Source organism: Phoca vitulina, unplaced genomic scaffold (genome assembly GCF_004348235.1).
Source record: "Phoca vitulina isolate PV1807 unplaced genomic scaffold, GSC_HSeal_1.0 scaffold7, whole genome shotgun sequence".
NCBI lineage: Eukaryota > Metazoa > Chordata > Mammalia > Carnivora > Phocidae > Phoca > Phoca vitulina.
Window position 1 is genome coordinate 31,196,124 of NW_022589710.1, and position 17,554 is coordinate 31,213,677.

Consider the following 17,554-nt stretch of genomic DNA (forward strand, 5'->3'; position numbering starts at 1 on the left):
TTCATCAATTATAACAAACATGACACTCTGGTGTGGGATGTTGATGCTAGGGTAGGCTGTGCATTGGTTGGATCAGGGAGTATATGGGAACCTTCTGTACTTTCCATTCAATTTTGCTGCGAATCTAAAACTTCTCTAAAAAACAGTTTTTTTAAAAGGTGTTTGGTTTCATTAGGCATTAGGGAAATAAATGCAATTAAAACTACAGCAAAAATCTACTACTTGCCTACTAGAATGCTAAAATTAACAAGGCTGGCCAACCAAATGTGGTTGGGTGACTATATGAAGAAACTGGAAGTCTCATATACCATTGGTGGGAATGCAAAATGGCATAGCCATTTTGGAAAAATGTTTGGCAGTTTCTTAAAAAATTAAACATACTCCTACCATATGACCCAAGGAAACTTTTGGGATGATGGATATTATTACTCTCTTGATTTTGGAGATGGTTTTATGGATGTATACATGTCAAAATGTATCAAATGCTACACTTTAAATATATGCAACTTACTGTATACCAATTATACCTCAATAAAGCTGTCTGGAAGAGAGAGCTAACATGCAGCACAGAACCATGGTTTTGGGACAATTATTAATGCTATCTCAATTTGGAAAATGACCAAAGCATTGTAGGAATTCTGATCCCCCATTTAGCAAGAATGGTGTCTACATTTAAGAAATATCTACCTTTACCATAGAAATTTGCTTGAAAATTTTTCAATTATTTTCCAACATGGTCTCTGTGACAATTTCAACTACAGTAATCTGTTTATTTCTAACTGCTGTAATAATTCTCCTTCCTTTCTATGTTGCTGTTTACTGTGTCCTTGAACACCCAGCTAGTCTCCACAGTTTTCCTGGCCCCAACCCTGTCCATGTACCTCAGGGATTAACTCTGAGTTCAGTGGAAGTGAAGGATGGGAAGGGGCTGGTAGCGTGCTTTTATCAGAAGACCAACCAGCCTAGAAAAAGATCCTTTGGAGCTGGACTAAACTCATTATCAAGATTCTGAACCAAAAACCATTCCCAGATCACAGTAACACCGGATGCTGATGCTGTCCTCTCTTCTGTTCATGATTACAATTGGGTTTTGACACTAGACCAAGTTCCCAAATAGAAGACTGAGGAAGGAACGTAAGAGTACTCAAGAAAACAATTATATGTAACTTACACCTGTTAAACTGTGACGGCCTGGGCTGCTTCTGGGCCCTGATGGCAATCAAGCAGTAATGAGCATCTTGTTAGCACACACTAGTAGGATCAGTAAATTGTAAAGACCAGTTGATTAGCCTAATAAAAAAAGAGAAATTATTTAGTTCTTTAGGTCCTTACCTAGCTTATGCCTTCTCTGTGGCTTAGTAGAAAAATCAAAATTCTGTATTTGGGGTCAGTCTTACCTCCATTCTTCCTGCTGTGTATGAATAAAGCAAATATTAGAAACACATCTAGGCTAGTAAGCATCATGGGTCTCTCAGAGTTGATTTTGCTCTGGGACCTTTGGCTGTCAGGCCCAGGCCAACAAATTCACTCCCCCCCCCCCCCACTCCCGGGGCTAATATTATTGCTTCCAGACTCCTTTCCTCCCGCTATTGAGCTAAGGTGGTCGGGGACTGTGGGTGACTGGGTTCTTTCCAGGTGATAAGGCAGACCAGGCTGGGGAGCACGGACTAGTGGGGAGCACTGTTCAGGTGCTCAGTGGGCAGTGCTGCGAGCTAGAAGGAGACCGAAGTTAGGATTCAATTTCAATTTGCAGGAGAGGGAACAGGGGCTTATGGAGGATCCAGTTCCAGCTAACCAGGTTCCTGACACACTGTGATTTGCCTGAATGGGTGTCGTCGGCACAGGGAAAGGAGCGCGTTTGGGTAAGGGGTTCAGAATTTGGAGTGCGACAGACCTGGTTCGAACAGAGCTGTGCTACTCGGCGGCCGTGAGACCTCGTCCACACGTCCTCCCGGACCCTCGGTTTCCTCCTCGCTCGGCCGCCCGCGGGACCGGGCGTCGACGCGCCGCTCCGCACGCCTGCGGCCGGCGCACAGGAAGCCCCGAGGCCGGCATGGGCGCCGCGCCGACGCCCCCTGCCGGCCGGCCGGCTCCCCGCGCTCGCCCGCCCGCGCCCAACGCTCGGCTCCTAGACGCCCGCGGCCGGATGCCCTGCGTCCGCACGGTCCTCGGCCTCCTGGCGGCTCTGGCGGCCTGCGGCGTCGTCGCCCTCCTCGGCTACTGCGTTTACTTCGACCGGAAGCGGCGTGGCGACCCCGCGTTCAGGCGCCGCCTGCGGGACAGTGAGTGCGACGGCGGCGTGGCCGGGCGGGCGGCGGGCCGGCCCACGGGGCGAGGGCTCGGCGGAGCGCACGCGGGCGTCGGGATGGCTCCCGAGCAGCACGTGCCATGTTGTGTTTGCAGAAAGAAGAGCCCAGCAGCAGAAGGCTGAGGGACGGGGCGCCCAGGTGAAGTGCTTAGCGACGCCGAGGTGGCGTTGTAGTGAGTAACCTCTGGGCCCGGGCAGCTTCTGGCTGTGCCTCAGGGGCCCCTGGCTGGTCTCTGAGCAGGCATCTCCCGCCGCCTCTGCCCACCCGCGCCCCGCCCCGCTTACGTTAGGCCTAGGTGTCGTTTTTATTGTGCGGTTACAAAAGAAAGGGAAGGAAGGAAGGAAGAACCACGTGGAATTATGAAATGGCCCATCCCATTTTAAAAAGAGAATTCTTGGGAACAGCAAACACAAACACAAAAGCCCTCCAGCTATAACAGACTGAAGCTGAAGTGACTGGCAGGGGAGTTGATAATTTCGGGTCAAGGCTTGTCCACTCTGCCTACCTTTAAAGACCAGCCCTGGGCATGATACCAGTGATGACGCCGTCCTGTGACTCTGGTCACCTTCCTGAACCAGGCTGAAGCAAGCCACAGCATGCTTCTGAACACCACCAACTGCCCTGCCAATCCCTCGCCATGCCCTTTGCCAAATCGAAAAACACAGTTAAAAGCCTAGGCAAGAAAATAATTTTGCAACCTACAAAACTAGGTGTGTTGTAGTTAATTACAGTAGGATTTCTGGTATGTGTACTTAGGAAGCTGGGTAAAATACAGATGAGAGTTATTACAAGCATCTCAACCCAATTTCAATATGCCATGGATTTTTTTTTAATTGCCTGAAATTGTAATTCCATCTTAAGTTGTTTAACTATTATAAAGAAAAATTGTGTTTATCATACCTTGGATTTAGAGATTAGGTTCAAGGTATGCCTTCTTAAATAAAAATTAAATAATTTTGATCAGTAACCCTATACCTTACAATTCATTACTCATTGTTAAATATTTTGTGAATCTTTTAGTTGTGGGATCCAGCAAAGAATGAAAAATTGCAAGAACTTTTTCTGCAAGAGGTACAAATGGGACAACTTTGGTTATCTAGAGGTGAGAATGTAAATACTCTTTTGTAAGCATATATATATGTTGAAAAAATTTTAGATTGGTATTTATATGTCAAAAAACGTGGGGCACCTGGGTGGCTCAGTCAGTTAAGCCTCCCGACTCTTGATTTTGGCTCAGGTACGATCTCAGGGTTGTGAGATTGAGCCCCATGTCGGGCTCCAAGCTGAGTCTGGAGCCTGCTTAAAATTCTCTCTCTGCCTCTGCCCCTACTCACCCCCACTCTCTCTCTCAAAGAAAAAAACAAAAACTAGCTAGATGTGTTAACCAACTTGCTTTAGTTAAAGAGATTTTCACTTGGTCACACTGTTCATCTCACCATATTATACATAGCATTCAGGTTTCTGTGGCAGTCTTGGGAATGAGCAGATGGAGAAGCAAAGCCAAATACAGTAACACTTCATTTATTGTCAGGTAAAATTCTAAGTAAATGACTTTTCCAAATGACCAAATGTTTTATGAATTAAAACTTAAAAAAATTTGAACTGTTTTATAAAAAATCTCCTGCATTCTTAGAGTATTCTTAACACAATAATTACTTATTTTGATGATGAAATCATTATAAATGACCATTCTTGTACTGTGTCTAACGTAGTGATGTATGTAGGGGCTACCTTGGACTTAATGGCCATCAACTGTATTTTGAATTATAATTTATCCCCACTGAATTCCACATAATTTTGAGAAGGCTTCACAATATCATTAGATAAAATGATGGTAGATAATACAAATATTTTGTAAATGCTGTATGTAACAATCATGTCTTTGTTCTGGTGTTAAACCCTGGAAAGAAAAATAATTTGTTTTCAGGCTTTTGTAAGGGATGAATGATGTTGCTGGATAAATGAGCATTGATACCCATTTATGTATCTTTTTTTCAAGTGTTGCAAATTTCCTCCCATCATAGTGCCTGTAGCTGTTTTTGCTCTTTTGTCTTTTTTGAAAAGGTTTTTTCACCCTGCATTTAAGAGGTAGCGTCCTCCAGAATTTATGAAAAACAAAGTCAAGATCCTGGACAACTCATAGCAATAACCAAGATTTTTACTTAAATTCAGTGGCTTAATACCATGATAAAGGTTTTGAGAAATGAAAAAAAGTCATTGCACATTAATCATTATAATTTTAAGTTTTAGTGTTTTATTCAATACTAATCTTCTGGGAAATTTTATAAATGGGCTAAATATATCTTAAAGATGACAAAATGGGGGGTGCCTGGGTGGTCCAGGGTCCTGGGATCGAGCCCTGCATCAGGCTCCCTGCTCGGCCGGGAGCCGGCTTCTCCCTCTCCCCCCCGCCCCCCTGCCCCCCACTGTGATCTCTCTCTCTCTGTCAAATAAAATCTTTAAAAAAAAAATGACAAAATGAATAGTTGGAAATGACTTAAATGATATAAACAGGAGTGATTTTATACAGGGTGGTAAAGCATAAACTTTAAGGACCTTCATTTGCTCAAACTTCTTTGAAGGTTCTGGGAAGAGTCCTAGCAATTTTATATTCATGATTTTATATTCTTTTTCTTAAAAGGGCCCCCCAGATGCCTGGCTGGCTCAGTACAGCATGTGAGTCGATCTCGGGGTTGTAAGTTTGAGCCCACATTGCAGATAGAGATTACTTAAAAAAAATAAAATCTTAAAAAAAAGTGCCCCCCCCCATTATATAAATATCAACTAGACGCCTCACAGGGTGCCTGGGTAGCTCATCGGTTGAGGTCTGAATCTTGGTTTCCCCTCGGGTCATGATCTCAGCGTCCTGAGCCCAACCAGGAGTAGAGCTCTGCGCTCAGCACGGAGTCTGCTTCAATTCTCTCTCAATCAATCAATAAATTTTTTTTTTTAAGATTTTTTATTTATTTATTTGACAGGGAGAGACAGCGAGAGAGGAACACAACCAGGGGGAGTGGAGAGGGAGAAGCAGGCTTCCTGCGGAGCAGGGAACCCGATGTGGGGCTCTATCCCAGGACCCTGGGATCATGACCTGAGCCAAAGGCAGACGCTTGACAACGAGCCACCCAGGCGCCCCTCAATCAATAAAATCTTGAAAAAAAAAAAACAACTGGGGCCTCAGAGAATTAATTCCTCTGGATTAATTCCTAAATGTGGATACTGCTTGGACATAAGGGCAATTAAAATAGACAAACCCTTTTGGCTGTAACGTTTTTTGAATTGGGATAGTATAAATATGGAGAGAAAAAGTAGGAATTATAAATAAACAATTACATGATATATTCTTATTCACTTTATTTTTTTTTTAAGATTTTATTTATTTGAGAGAGAGAGAGAGAGAGAGTGAGAAAGGGAACACAAGCAGGGGGAGTGGGAAACGGAGAAGCAGGCTTCCCGCAGAGCAGGGAGCCCGATGTAGGGCTCCATCCCAGGACCCTGGGATCATGACCTGACCAGAAGGCAGACACTTAACGACTAAGCCACCCAGGTGCCCCTATTCTTATTCACTTTGTTTAAAAGCTTTCATGTAATAGTTCAGTTAGACTTAGAGGTGAAGATGTTACAAATACTGAGACCATTAAAACAAAAATTGCAAACTTGGTTTTTAAATTTTTTACCTCTGGAGCGCCTGGATGGCTCAGTTGGTCTGTCTTCAGTTCAGGTCTGTCTTCGGCTCAGGTCTGTCTTTGGCTCAGGTCATGATCCCAGGGTCCTGGGATGGAGCCCCGAATCCGGCTCCTTGTTTTGGGGGGGGGGTCTTCTTCTCCCTCTCCCTCTGCCCCTCCTCCCTGCTTGTGTTCTCTCTAATAAATAAAATCTTTTTAAAAAATTAAATTTTTACCTCTTAAGGGTGATTAATTAGCTCTTTAAGGGTTATGTATGCCCATATTTTACTTAATGGAGTTCTCATCTTGGTTGCTTATTTAAATCCCCACCAAACCCCAAACCAATTAAATCAGAATCTCTGGGATGGGACCCAGGTGTCAGTATTTTTTTTAAAACTCTCTAGGTTATTACAATACACTGTTTGAGAACTAGTGTTCTAATGCAATAATTTTTCACCTAGTTTTCTGTAATCCTTTTAATTTTCTCCACTCCTCTCTGCCACACCAATTTTCATTACTTTGCTGTCAAGTAGTATAGTCCCATAGCCATCTCAATTGTGGTTATGTCTACATAGGACCATAGAGCCAATAATTTTGATTGAAATTTCTGATTAGCTGATTTGATTGAATTTATTGGTTGGTTGACTTGATCAAATTGATTATTGTTTTTGTGTCACATTAGTTCTATCATCCTGAGAGGAGTCACTATTTTTTTAAAAATTATTATTTATTTATTTGAGAGACAACAGGAAAGCATGAGCAGTGGGGAGGGTCAGAAGGAGCAGCAGACCCCCCACTGAGCAGGGAGCCCAACACGGAACTCAATCCCAGGACCCTGAGATCTTGACCTGAGCCGAAGGCAGACGCTTAACCAACTGAGCCACCCAGGTGCCCTGACAGGAGGCACTATGTTATCTTTCTTTAAAAGGTTCAATACGACCAAAGTATTTTGACCTAATGTGTCATCTCCATAAAGCTGTAATTTTATTAATTTAAAATAAACCTTTTAGGGCCACCTGGGTGGCTCAGTTGGTTGAGTGACTCTTGGTTTCAGCTCAGGTCATGATCTCAGGGTAGTGGGTTGGAGCCCTGCTCTGTGCTCAGTGGGGAGTCCGCTTGGGATTCTCTCCCTCTGCCCCCTACCCCCTGGCTTGTGCTCTCTCTCTAAAATAAATAAATCTTTAATAAAATAAACCTTTTAGTGAAACACTAGCACAGTATTTCATCTAAGAAATATCCTTCTGATGGTTTTTCAGTTTACACTTAATACAAATCTGGGAAGCAGTATTTTCTGCCCTTCATGCACTTTTCTCTTCAGATGACCATGTATTTCAACCAATAAATGGGAAATTATGTAACACCTGAAGAGAGGCAGCACACTGTGGTCTCAAGGTTCAGAAAATTAAGTTCAATTACTAATTTTGGCATTAATTAGTTCTGAAAATTTAAATCATTTCACTGATCTTTGCCTCAGTTTCCTGGAATGAAGTAGTGAGACTAAGTGATTCCATGTTAAAATTTAAACAGAAATTCTATGATTAATTTCCATACTACATAAATTTTCATTCTTTATAGCCAATCATCCTAAAATTCATCTTAAAACTACTTAGAAATCAAAGTTCATAAGTATCTTTTCTTCCCCTAGCTATGTAATTCGTGTTACACTAAACCGTTTCAAACTCTTTGGTAATACAATCTATTTTTTTAAAGTCTCATTTAGCCAGAACATCAGGTGTTTCCTTTATATTTCAACAATCACACATGTAGAGTTAAAGATAATCTATCTCCTATCAGTAACAGCAGAAAACAATCTTTAAAATAAACACTCAATACCCCCTCTTGCGAACCCACATTGTAGAACATGAATATTTCTAAAGCAAAAGTGCACTTTTTAATAGTAATTTGGGTCATAAAATTATTCATCTTGCAGCTTGATCACAGTGAATCTAATTGGCAGTTCAACATTTTCCCCATTTATAGTCTTTACTCCTTTTAAGACTTAAGTAGTCTGTAGTTTGCTATGCTTTTTTTATTTCAATACTTGGTGCTTTCTTGGTAATTTGTGGAATGTTTATTTGGAAGAATGTTAACATTTTGCTTTAAACCTTATCAATCTGTTTCAGGAGAGCATCAGTTGGGGGTTGAACATCTCAGCAATGCCCTTTTAGTGTGTGGACAACCACAGGAACTTCTGAAGGTTTTCAAACTCACACTCCCTCCTCAGGTATTTGAGATGCTGTTACACAAAATTCCCCTTATTTGCCAGGTGAGCACATACTTAATTGTCTTTGCTAAATGTAAATAACCAGTAAATAACAGTAAATAACCATGTTAGGCTTGATTACATAAAAATAGCAAAGTTTGTGTGTGAATGGGAGCTTTAAATAATATTTCTGAATTTTTGGTTGCTTTTCTTGCCTTATGATGAAACAAGCTTATTTTTCATGTTCCTTTAACTACAGTGAATTGTATATTTTGTTGAGTCTTATAGATGTTTCAGCATTTCCACTTTAAAGGTAGCACTGTTAATATTTTGTCTTTGTACCTTCAAAGACCTAATGATTACTGACTGTAATGTCAACAGAGGCCTGTAAGTTAAATGGTATTGTTAGTTAAATGATGCAATAGCTTAAAAATTAGATGTAATACAGAAAACCATAATTTATCAAAGCAGAATAATACTTTTGGCTTCAAATATGATAAAACATAGAAATCACTTTGGTAATGGAAACATATAGGCTAACTTAAATTAGTGTTCTCTTAAGTGCAAGTTTAGATTGGTACCAAATGAAATCCATTCAGAAGCCAATTTACTAGTGGGTATTAGCCTACTTAACATTTACAAAATTTCTTGGTATATTTATGTATCAACTAGAATTCCCTGCAGATGCTTGGATTTGTTTTAGGATTCATTTAGCCATAAGACACTACTTTAACTTAAGTTCACTTTTTATTGCACTGATCACACGTCATGGATGAGAATACACTGTATAATGTTGGACTGAGAATTGTTCATGTTTGACTCAGCTTTTGAACAAAACACAAAACACAGTCTCCACTAGAGCATACTAGTCAACTCTTACATATTCACAAGGTAGTCTCAGATGGAATGTTTCCTGTAGACATATGAAAAATATGGCTAGGATACGAATGTATAATGCCCACCCTGACACAAGAAGGGAGGCAAGAAACGATCGTGTGTTGAAATGATTAGCAAGTAACTATTTTATGTATTTACCAGCAATTTGAGGCAGACATGAATGAACAGGAATACTTGGAGGACGATCGTGATTGAAAAACATTTCAACGTATCCACAGTCCAGTGAGAATACTATGGTACTCTATATATAGTATAAACAACTGCTCAGTGATATTTCCATTTATTTTACTTTTAGTAATAAAAAATTGTTTCTATCTCATACATGATTGAACACATATTTTGCTTTAAAATTAACAGTCACAATTGAAGAAACAATGGTTTATTTTTCTAATGAAATTACCAAGCTGCTGAATCTTAAGGCCTCAACAAATGTTGCATCTTATTATTTTCATTGAACAATAAGACCTCCTATTTTGATTATTCTCGGTAAATAGCAATTTTGTTTCTCCAGTTGTTTCCATTTGCCAAAGTTATGACAGACAGTTTAATATGGTGGCTACTGCTTTCAGGGGATTCTATCAGATGAATCCTCATTTCCATCACAACAGCTGCTGGCAATCTTTCATCAAAAGTCCATCCATTAGGACTTCTCTATCGTGGTTGGCCAAGAAGTCCTGCTTTGGCTGCCAGGGCTTCATTCTGCTGAATATGATATTCCTGAAATCTCATGGATATTCTTTGTGTCATTTTTAAATATTTCTGTAAGCAATGTTCGGAACAGGTGGTCTAGAAATAAAAAGAGAAGATCCAAGAGGCAACACAGAAATATTAATTTTTAAAAAGTGCACATACTCTAAATGAACAACCAGTGGGTGCTTTTCTTTTCTTTGAATAGATGAGAACTAAATGGTATGAATGAGTAGCAAGTCCATATAGCTTTCAATTGTTAGTAGTTTTATCCATTTACAAGAATTAATATATACTGAATGCCTACCAGTTTATAAGCACTAAAAACAATGGTATGTCCCTGACTTTTCCATCCCTCATTCTGATTGTTAAAACATAGGCCCAGGAATAAGTTTGTTCCTTTTTAATGAGAAACTCCATTCTGCACATTCTTAAATTTCAACATTTCTTTTTAACAAGAAGAATATTATACTTAGCATTTTTCAAGCTTTGTCATTTATTTAACAAGGACTTGTTGATTGCTGGTTATATGTTCTTGGCATGAATGTTGATCAACATCTTACACTGGAGGAAGTTTATGTCACTTTTAGCCAATATATAAATATTTTGATGAGGATATTAAAAATTAAGAGATCTCATAGGATTGAGTTTTCAGAGTCCACCTATGCAATATGAGCCGCCATATTCAAGCTCTGCTTTTTCCAAAATTAACTTGAGTTGTCAGGGTCAGATAGAAGAGCCGTATCAAGTTTCTCTAGCCAGGCCATCTTGACTGAAAGCTAATTAGTAAGAATCTTTCTTTGCTATGGAACAGTAATTCAGCAAGCCCTAGGCATCTTATAAAAAAAAAAAAAAATCTGCCATGCTACAGTATATATGACAGGCTGTCATATTAAATTTGTGATCATTAACTTCAATGCCATGGGTCCCTGACTGCTTCAGTTCCTCTGAGCAATGGAACATATTAAGTAACCCAAATTCCTGTAGTAACTAGGAACAAGGGAAATGGTTAGAGGCATCCCATTTCTATTGTTTATGACAGGTTTAGAGAATTTTTAGTGGGCAACACTTTTCATACCTCTTCAGGTTTTACTTCTCTTGTTGTGAAGTCTTTAACGCAATCCAAAAAGCACGTTTCTGTAAGTTTATTGTAGGTTCCAAGAAATTCCTTAAACTACGAACAAATCAGAACATTCTTTAATATTTGGTTTTTTAAAGCAAAGATGTTTTAAAACTTTAATTACTGATGTTTTGTATTTGGGGAAAATACCCTGTAATACTTGAAATCAACAGTTCTTTCACTAACTCAAATGGGCATAATATGACCTGCATGGTATGATCTACAAAATATAGTCCAATTTTCTAGTTGAATATTTATTCGTTCCTGGATATCTGAAAAATAAATGTTTCATATCATTTAAAATCCATTTTTGGAAATGAAATATGAAGTTATTTTGTGAGATCACTGACTGACATGGTTGTACCCAGTTAGCCTTAAATTTTTTGCAAAATTCTTTTTTGTTAATTGTAATACCTTACCTGTTTTATCTGATCAGATTCTGGTATTTGTGCAGCCATATTCTATTGGTATGTTTATTAGTCACCTGATTTAAAAATTAAGAAAAAGTTTGTCAGTCTCTGAACAAATATTTTTAGGCTAGCTAAAAAGTTAGGTAATTAAAACAAGAAGAGTTTATGAAAATAAATGAAACAAAATTTACCTGAAATTACTGTTTTTATTTTATAAATTTCTAATGGAGTATGTAATTATATCCCCCTCTCCACAATCCCCTAGGTCATTAATGGCAACGAAGAACACTACAGTTTACAGAATTAGATTTTTTAATGCTGGCTATAGGCTCCAAAGGCCCCCTCTATCTAAATCTCCAGTTTTAAGACAGCTTGCTCTATTACCTTGCAAGGTTACTTGTTAAAGCCTCGTTCCTAGTAAGGTTTTAAGGGAAACCAAGAGATCTCTGGTGTCTTCCTGCAAGTACTTAACTATTTTAATGTAACTTTGACCTGTGATAATAATGATTCTTTTACTATCTCTACATAAATACAAAGTTTCTATTAATTGTTAATAAACACCATCCACGTGGGGTGCCTGGGTGGCTCAGTTGGTTAAACTCAGACTTGTGATTTTGGCTCAGGTCATGATCTCATGGGTTGTGGGATCAAGCCCCATGTGGAGCTCCATGCTCAGTGGGGAGTCTGCTTAAGATTCTCTCTCCCTCTGCCCCTCACTGTCCCCCCCCCCCCCCCCCCCCACACTCTCAAAAAAAAAAATCATAAGACATTAATAATACAGTACTGTAAAAAATCTGCATATAAGTGGACCTATGTAGTTCAAATCTGTGTTGTTGTTCAAGGGTCAACTGCATATGTTTTTATCATATAAACTACCTGAAAAATACCATCAATTAACTGAAGGTCACAATTTTTCAAGTACTGCTGTGCTATTATAAAATACCACTAACCAGTCAAAGAGAAGATTCTGTATTATACAATGCAGTTTAGGACTTGTGCTTCTGGGAAGATGGAGCAAGAGATGTGTTTTTCCTTATTCTTCAAACTAAGTACAACTAAAAACACTGGACATGACATAAAACAAACATAAGACTTTAAAAAGGTGGAGAGAATAAAGTATATTGGCCAGGGCCCTTGGGACCTGAGAAACAAAACAGTGGGGAATTTCTCTCTTTTTTGTCTCCTCTATCACAGAGTTGGAGCTGAAGAAGCCAGCAATCTGCAAATGCCAATGGGCACAGTCAAAACCCCCCATCTCCCCAAAGCTGGCCCTATCTAGCCAAAGGGCCAGGAAAGGGGAAGCCTATAAGATAGAAAACTTTTAAACAATAACTGTGTAACTCCAGGCAAACAAAAACACTGGCCTGTATCCCCCATCCACCCACATCAACATAAGCCAAGTTAGGAGCCTAGACTTCCATCCTCACTAAGCTATAATGAAGCACTCAGTCCCCCACACTTCAGAGAAGGAAGATTAGGAAGCAGGAACTTTCATCCTTACTGGGCATTAATGAGGGCTCCCCTAACCCCAACAAGTGTCAGTGGAAACAACATGAGGAGTCTGGACTTCTACCTCAATTGGCAGTAATGGGTTACCCTTCTCTCTTCCCTCTGGGTGGTATCAAAGGAGGCCTCTTTGAGATCCAAGGCTTGCATTACTGTCCTGTGGTAATGAGTTCACATATCCTCTTCTGGTGTCAGTGGGGACCATGTGGGGAGCAGTAATGAGGCACTCCAGTCCCTCTCCAGTCCCTCTCCTACCAATGGAGGCCTGCTGGAGAGCCATAACTCCTACTCTCTTGCCCAGCAGTACTGAGGAGCAGACTAGCCCCATATACCTTAAGTGACAGAGTGAGGCACCTGGACATCTATGCTACATCTAGTAGTAATGAGGCAGCATGCCCACTCCCCGACTTCTGCTAATGGAGCAGTGGCAGAAGGAGCCAGCTAGAAAAGGTTTAAACAAGATCTAGAGCCTCATAACACAATATGCAAAATATAAGTTACAATAAAAAAAAAAACATCAATCATCATACCAAGAACTAAGAAAATCTCAAACTGGGGGCGCCTGGGTGGCTCAGTCGTTAAGCGTCTGCCTTCAGCTCAGGTCATGATCCCAGGGTCCTGGGATCGAGCCCCGCATCGGGCTCCCTGCTCCGCGGGGAAGCCTGCTTCTCCCTCTCCTACTCCCCCTGCTTGTGTTCCCTCTCTCGCTATGTCTCTCTCTGTCAAATAAATAAAATCTTTAAAAAAAAAAAAAACTCAAACTGAATGAAAAAAGATAATATATATCCAGTATTGAGATGATAGATTTCAAATTATCTGACAAAGATTTTAAAACGGCTATTATAAAAAATACCTCAATGAGTAGTTAGGAATATGCCTGAAACAAACAAGATATTAGAAGAACCAAATGGAAATCTTAAGAAGTGAAAAATTAAATAACCAAAATAAACTGAACAGATAGAATCAATAGCAGAATGGGGGACAGAGGAAGCAATCAGCAAACCAGAAGACAGAAAATAGAATGAACCAATCTGAATATTCAAACAGAAAAATATAATGAAAAAAATGAACAGAGTACCAGGAACCTATATGATGTAACAAAAGATCAAATATTTGTTTCAGCAGAGTCCTGGAAGAAGAGGAGAAAAGAGCAAGGCTGTAAAAGTACTAGAAGAAATAATGGCTGAAAACATCCCAAATTTGGCAAAAGATAAATTTGTGCATCCAAGAGAAGCTGAATGAATGTCAAAGAGCATAAACACACAGAAATCAACATCAAGATACAGCACAGCCAAGCATCTGAAAACTAAAGACAAAAAATTTTGAAAGTAGCAAGTGAAAAAGTAACATCTTACCTACAGGGGAAAACAATTAGGATGACATCAGTCAACCCAGAACCTGCATCCAGAAAAAATACACTTCAGGAATGAAGGGGAAATCAAGATATTCTCACATGAAGGAAACCAGAATTTGTTGCCAGCTGACCTACCTTAAAAAAAGAATTAAAGTTCTAAACAGAAAGGAAATGATAATAGGATACTTGGAACATCAAGAAGGAGGAAAAACAGAATAATAACAAATATGAGTAAGGGCAAAACACTTTTCTTCTCTTCTAAAGTGTCCTAAACTGTTTGACAGTTGAAGCAAAAATTATAAAACTGTCTAATGTTGTTTTAAATGTATATTAATAAATATGGTAAAGGTAAAGGGAGGTAAGGTTTCTATACTTCACTGAAACTGGTGTTGACACCATTAGACTGTGATAAGGTATATAAATATCATGAAGTAACTAGAGCAGTCACTAAAAAGGATACATAAGGAAACATACTCAAAAATACTATAGATAAATCAAAATGAAATTCCAAAATATATTCATGTAATCCACAGAAAGGCAAGAAAAACAGAACAGAAAATAAAAAATAGCAAATTTAAGCCCTAATAAACAATTACATTAAATATAATTGGTGTCAATAATCAATTAAGAGAGACTGGTAGAATGGATTAAAAAACATTACCAACTATATGCTGTCTCTAAGAAATTTTTTTTTTTTTTAAGATTTTATTTATTTGACAGAAACACAGTGAGCGAGGGAACACAGCAGGGGGAGAGGGAGAAGCAGGCTTCCCGCTGAGCAGGGAGCCCGATGCGGGGCTCCATCCCAGGACCCTGGGATCATGACCTGAGCTGAAGGCAGATGCTTAACGAATGAGCCACCCAGGCGCCCCTCTCTAAGGAATTTACTTCAAATATAATGATACAGACAGGTTGAAAATAAAAGGATAGAAAAAGATCTATCATGCAAACAATCAAAAGAAAATAGTGGATATATTAATGTCAGACAAAGTAGATGTCAGAGCAAAGGAAATTACAAGACAGAAAGGGACTTAAGGATTAACCTACCAAGAAAACACAGCAATCTTAAATGTATACGCACCAAAGAAGAAAGTTGCAAAATAGAGTAGAACTGAAAGGAGAAAGAAACAGATACAGTTGGGGACTTCAACACTCCTCTCTCAACAATCAATAGAACTAGACAGAAAATTTACAAGGATATAGAAAAAAAATACTATCAACCCACAATCCACATTTATAGAACATTTTACCCAACACCACAGAATACACATTTTTATCAAGTGCCCATGGAACACAGACCAGGATAAACCATGTATCCTGGGCCATAAAACTAGCCTCAACAAATTTAAAAGAATTGAAATTATACAGAATGTGTTCTCTGACCATAATAGAATCAAACTGGAAATCAGTAACGGAAAAATAACAGGAAAATCTCAAACATTTGGGAAATAAACTACTTCTAAATAATCCATGGGTCAAAGAGGAAGTCTTAAAGGAGAAAAAAATCATTGAACTGAATGAAACTGCAAATACAACACATCAAAATTTGTGGGGCACAGCTAAATCAGAGCCAAGAGGAAAACTGACACCTAACTGCATATAATAGAGAAAAGTAAAGGACTGAAATCCGCAATCTAAACTTTCACTTCAAGCACTTAGAAAAAGAACAGAATAAACCCAAAGCATGTAGAAGGAAGAAAATAATAAAGAGCAGAAGTTAATGAAAATGAAAACAAGTGCAACAAAAGTCAATAACAACGAGCTGGTTCTTTGAGAAGATTATAACAGACAAGCCTCTAGCAAGAGTAAAAAAAAAAAAAGAAATCACACTATCATTATAAGGAATGAAACAGGATACATCACCATAGACCCTGCAGACATCAAAAGCATAATAGCACAACAAACACAGACATAAAAATCCTTGACAAAATAATAGCAAATGTAATTCAGCAATATATAAAAATAATTATACATCTTGAATAAGTGGAGTTTACTCCAGAGATGCAAGACTGTTTCAGTATTTGGAGAAAAATCATGAGATACCATATCAATTGATGCAGAAACAGCATTTGACAAATTCAACACCCATTCATGATAAAAACTTTGAAAATAAGGAAAAGAGAACTTCAACTTGATAATGAGCATCTACAAAAAACTACAGTTAATGGTGAAAGACTAAATATTTTCTCCTAAGATTGTGAGCAAGGCAGGGTATCTGCTCTTACCACTCTTAATATACTGCTGGAAGTTCTACCCAGTGCAGTAAAGCAAGAAAAGGAAGTAAGACATACAGACTGTAAAGGAAGAAAATAAAATTGTTTCTCTTTGCAGATGACATAATTGTGAACTTAGAAAATCCCAAGGGATCTACAAAGAAACTCTCAGAACTAGTAAGTTCAGGAAAGACAGGATACAATATAAGCGTGCAAAAAATCAATTCTATCTCTAAATACTTGCAGTGAACACTCAGGCAATGAAAAGTACAATACTATTAACAATCACTCAAAAAAAATTTAGGGGTAAATCAAACAAAGCATGTACAAGACTTGTATGCTGAAAACTACAAAATGCTGATGAAAAAAATCAAAGACCTAAATAAATGGAGAGACATACTGTGTTCATGGATTGGAAAATAGCTAAAACAAATTCAAAAAAAAAGAATAAAATGGGGGAAATCAGTCTACCTGATTTTAAGACTTATTACAGAGCTACAGTAATCAGTATTGTGTGCTATGGGTGGAGTAGCAGACACACAGATCAGTAGAACAGAACAGAGAACCCAGAATTAGAGTCACACAAATATGCCCAATTGATTTTTTTTTTTTTTAAAGATTTTATTTATTTATTTGACAGAGAGAGACACAGCGAGAGAGGGAACACAGCAGGGGAGGTGGGAGAGGGAGAAGCAGGCTCCCCGGCTGATCAGGGAGCCCGATGCAGGGCTCCATCCCAGGACCCTGGGATCATGACCTGAGCTGAAGGCAGCCGCCCAACGACTGAGCCACCCAGGCGCCCCGCCCAGTTGATTTTTAGTAAAGGGGCAAAAGCAATGAAATGAAGGATAGCCTTTTCAACAAATGGTACTAGAACAACTGTACATCCAAAAGAAGAAATTTAACCTCAAACTAAGTCTCTCATTTATATATGACTTACATAAAAATTAACTCAAAATGGATCAGGAACTTAAATGTGAAACATAAAATTATTACAATTTATAGTGACAGGGGCGCCTGGGTGGCTCAGTCATTAAATGTCTGCCTTCGGCTCAGGTTATGATCCCCAGGTCCTGGGATCGAGCCCCACCATCGGGCTCCCTGCTCGGCCAGGAGCCTGCTTCTCCCTCTCCCGCTCCCCCTGCTTGTGTTCCCTCTCTGGCTGTCTCTCTCTGTGTCAAATAAATAAA

General features: G+C 39.1%; 2 protein-coding genes across 3 annotated transcripts in view; one reads left to right on the top strand and one right to left on the bottom strand.

The window, feature by feature from the left end:
* The first annotated feature begins 2,146 nt into the window (after positions 1-2,146).
* TOMM20L (translocase of outer mitochondrial membrane 20 like) lies at positions 2,147-9,269 on the top strand. The gene is made up of 5 exons (XM_032405202.1): positions 2,147-2,282; positions 2,404-2,447; positions 3,330-3,411; positions 8,098-8,240; positions 9,216-9,269. The coding sequence occupies exons 1-5, from the start codon at positions 2,147-2,149 to the stop codon at positions 9,267-9,269; spliced, it is 459 nt and encodes a 152-aa protein (XP_032261093.1).
* The window catches only part of TIMM9 (translocase of inner mitochondrial membrane 9), a 14,260-nt gene continuing 5,617 nt past the window's right edge, over positions 8,912-17,554 (bottom strand). Inside the window, exons 3-6 of one of the 2 annotated variants that reach the window (XM_032405205.1) lie at positions 14,153-14,195; positions 11,301-11,365; positions 10,840-10,935; positions 8,912-9,860 (exon numbers count right to left, since the gene is read on the bottom strand). In XM_032405205.1, the coding sequence (XP_032261096.1) occupies positions 9,726-9,860; positions 10,840-10,935; positions 11,301-11,339 (270 nt within the window). In that variant the 5' untranslated portion in view covers positions 11,340-11,365; positions 14,153-14,195 and the 3' untranslated portion in view covers positions 8,912-9,725. The remainder of the gene's footprint in view (positions 9,861-10,839; positions 10,936-11,300; positions 11,366-14,152; positions 14,196-17,554) is intronic. The other variant, XM_032405204.1, reaches the window with a different exon arrangement.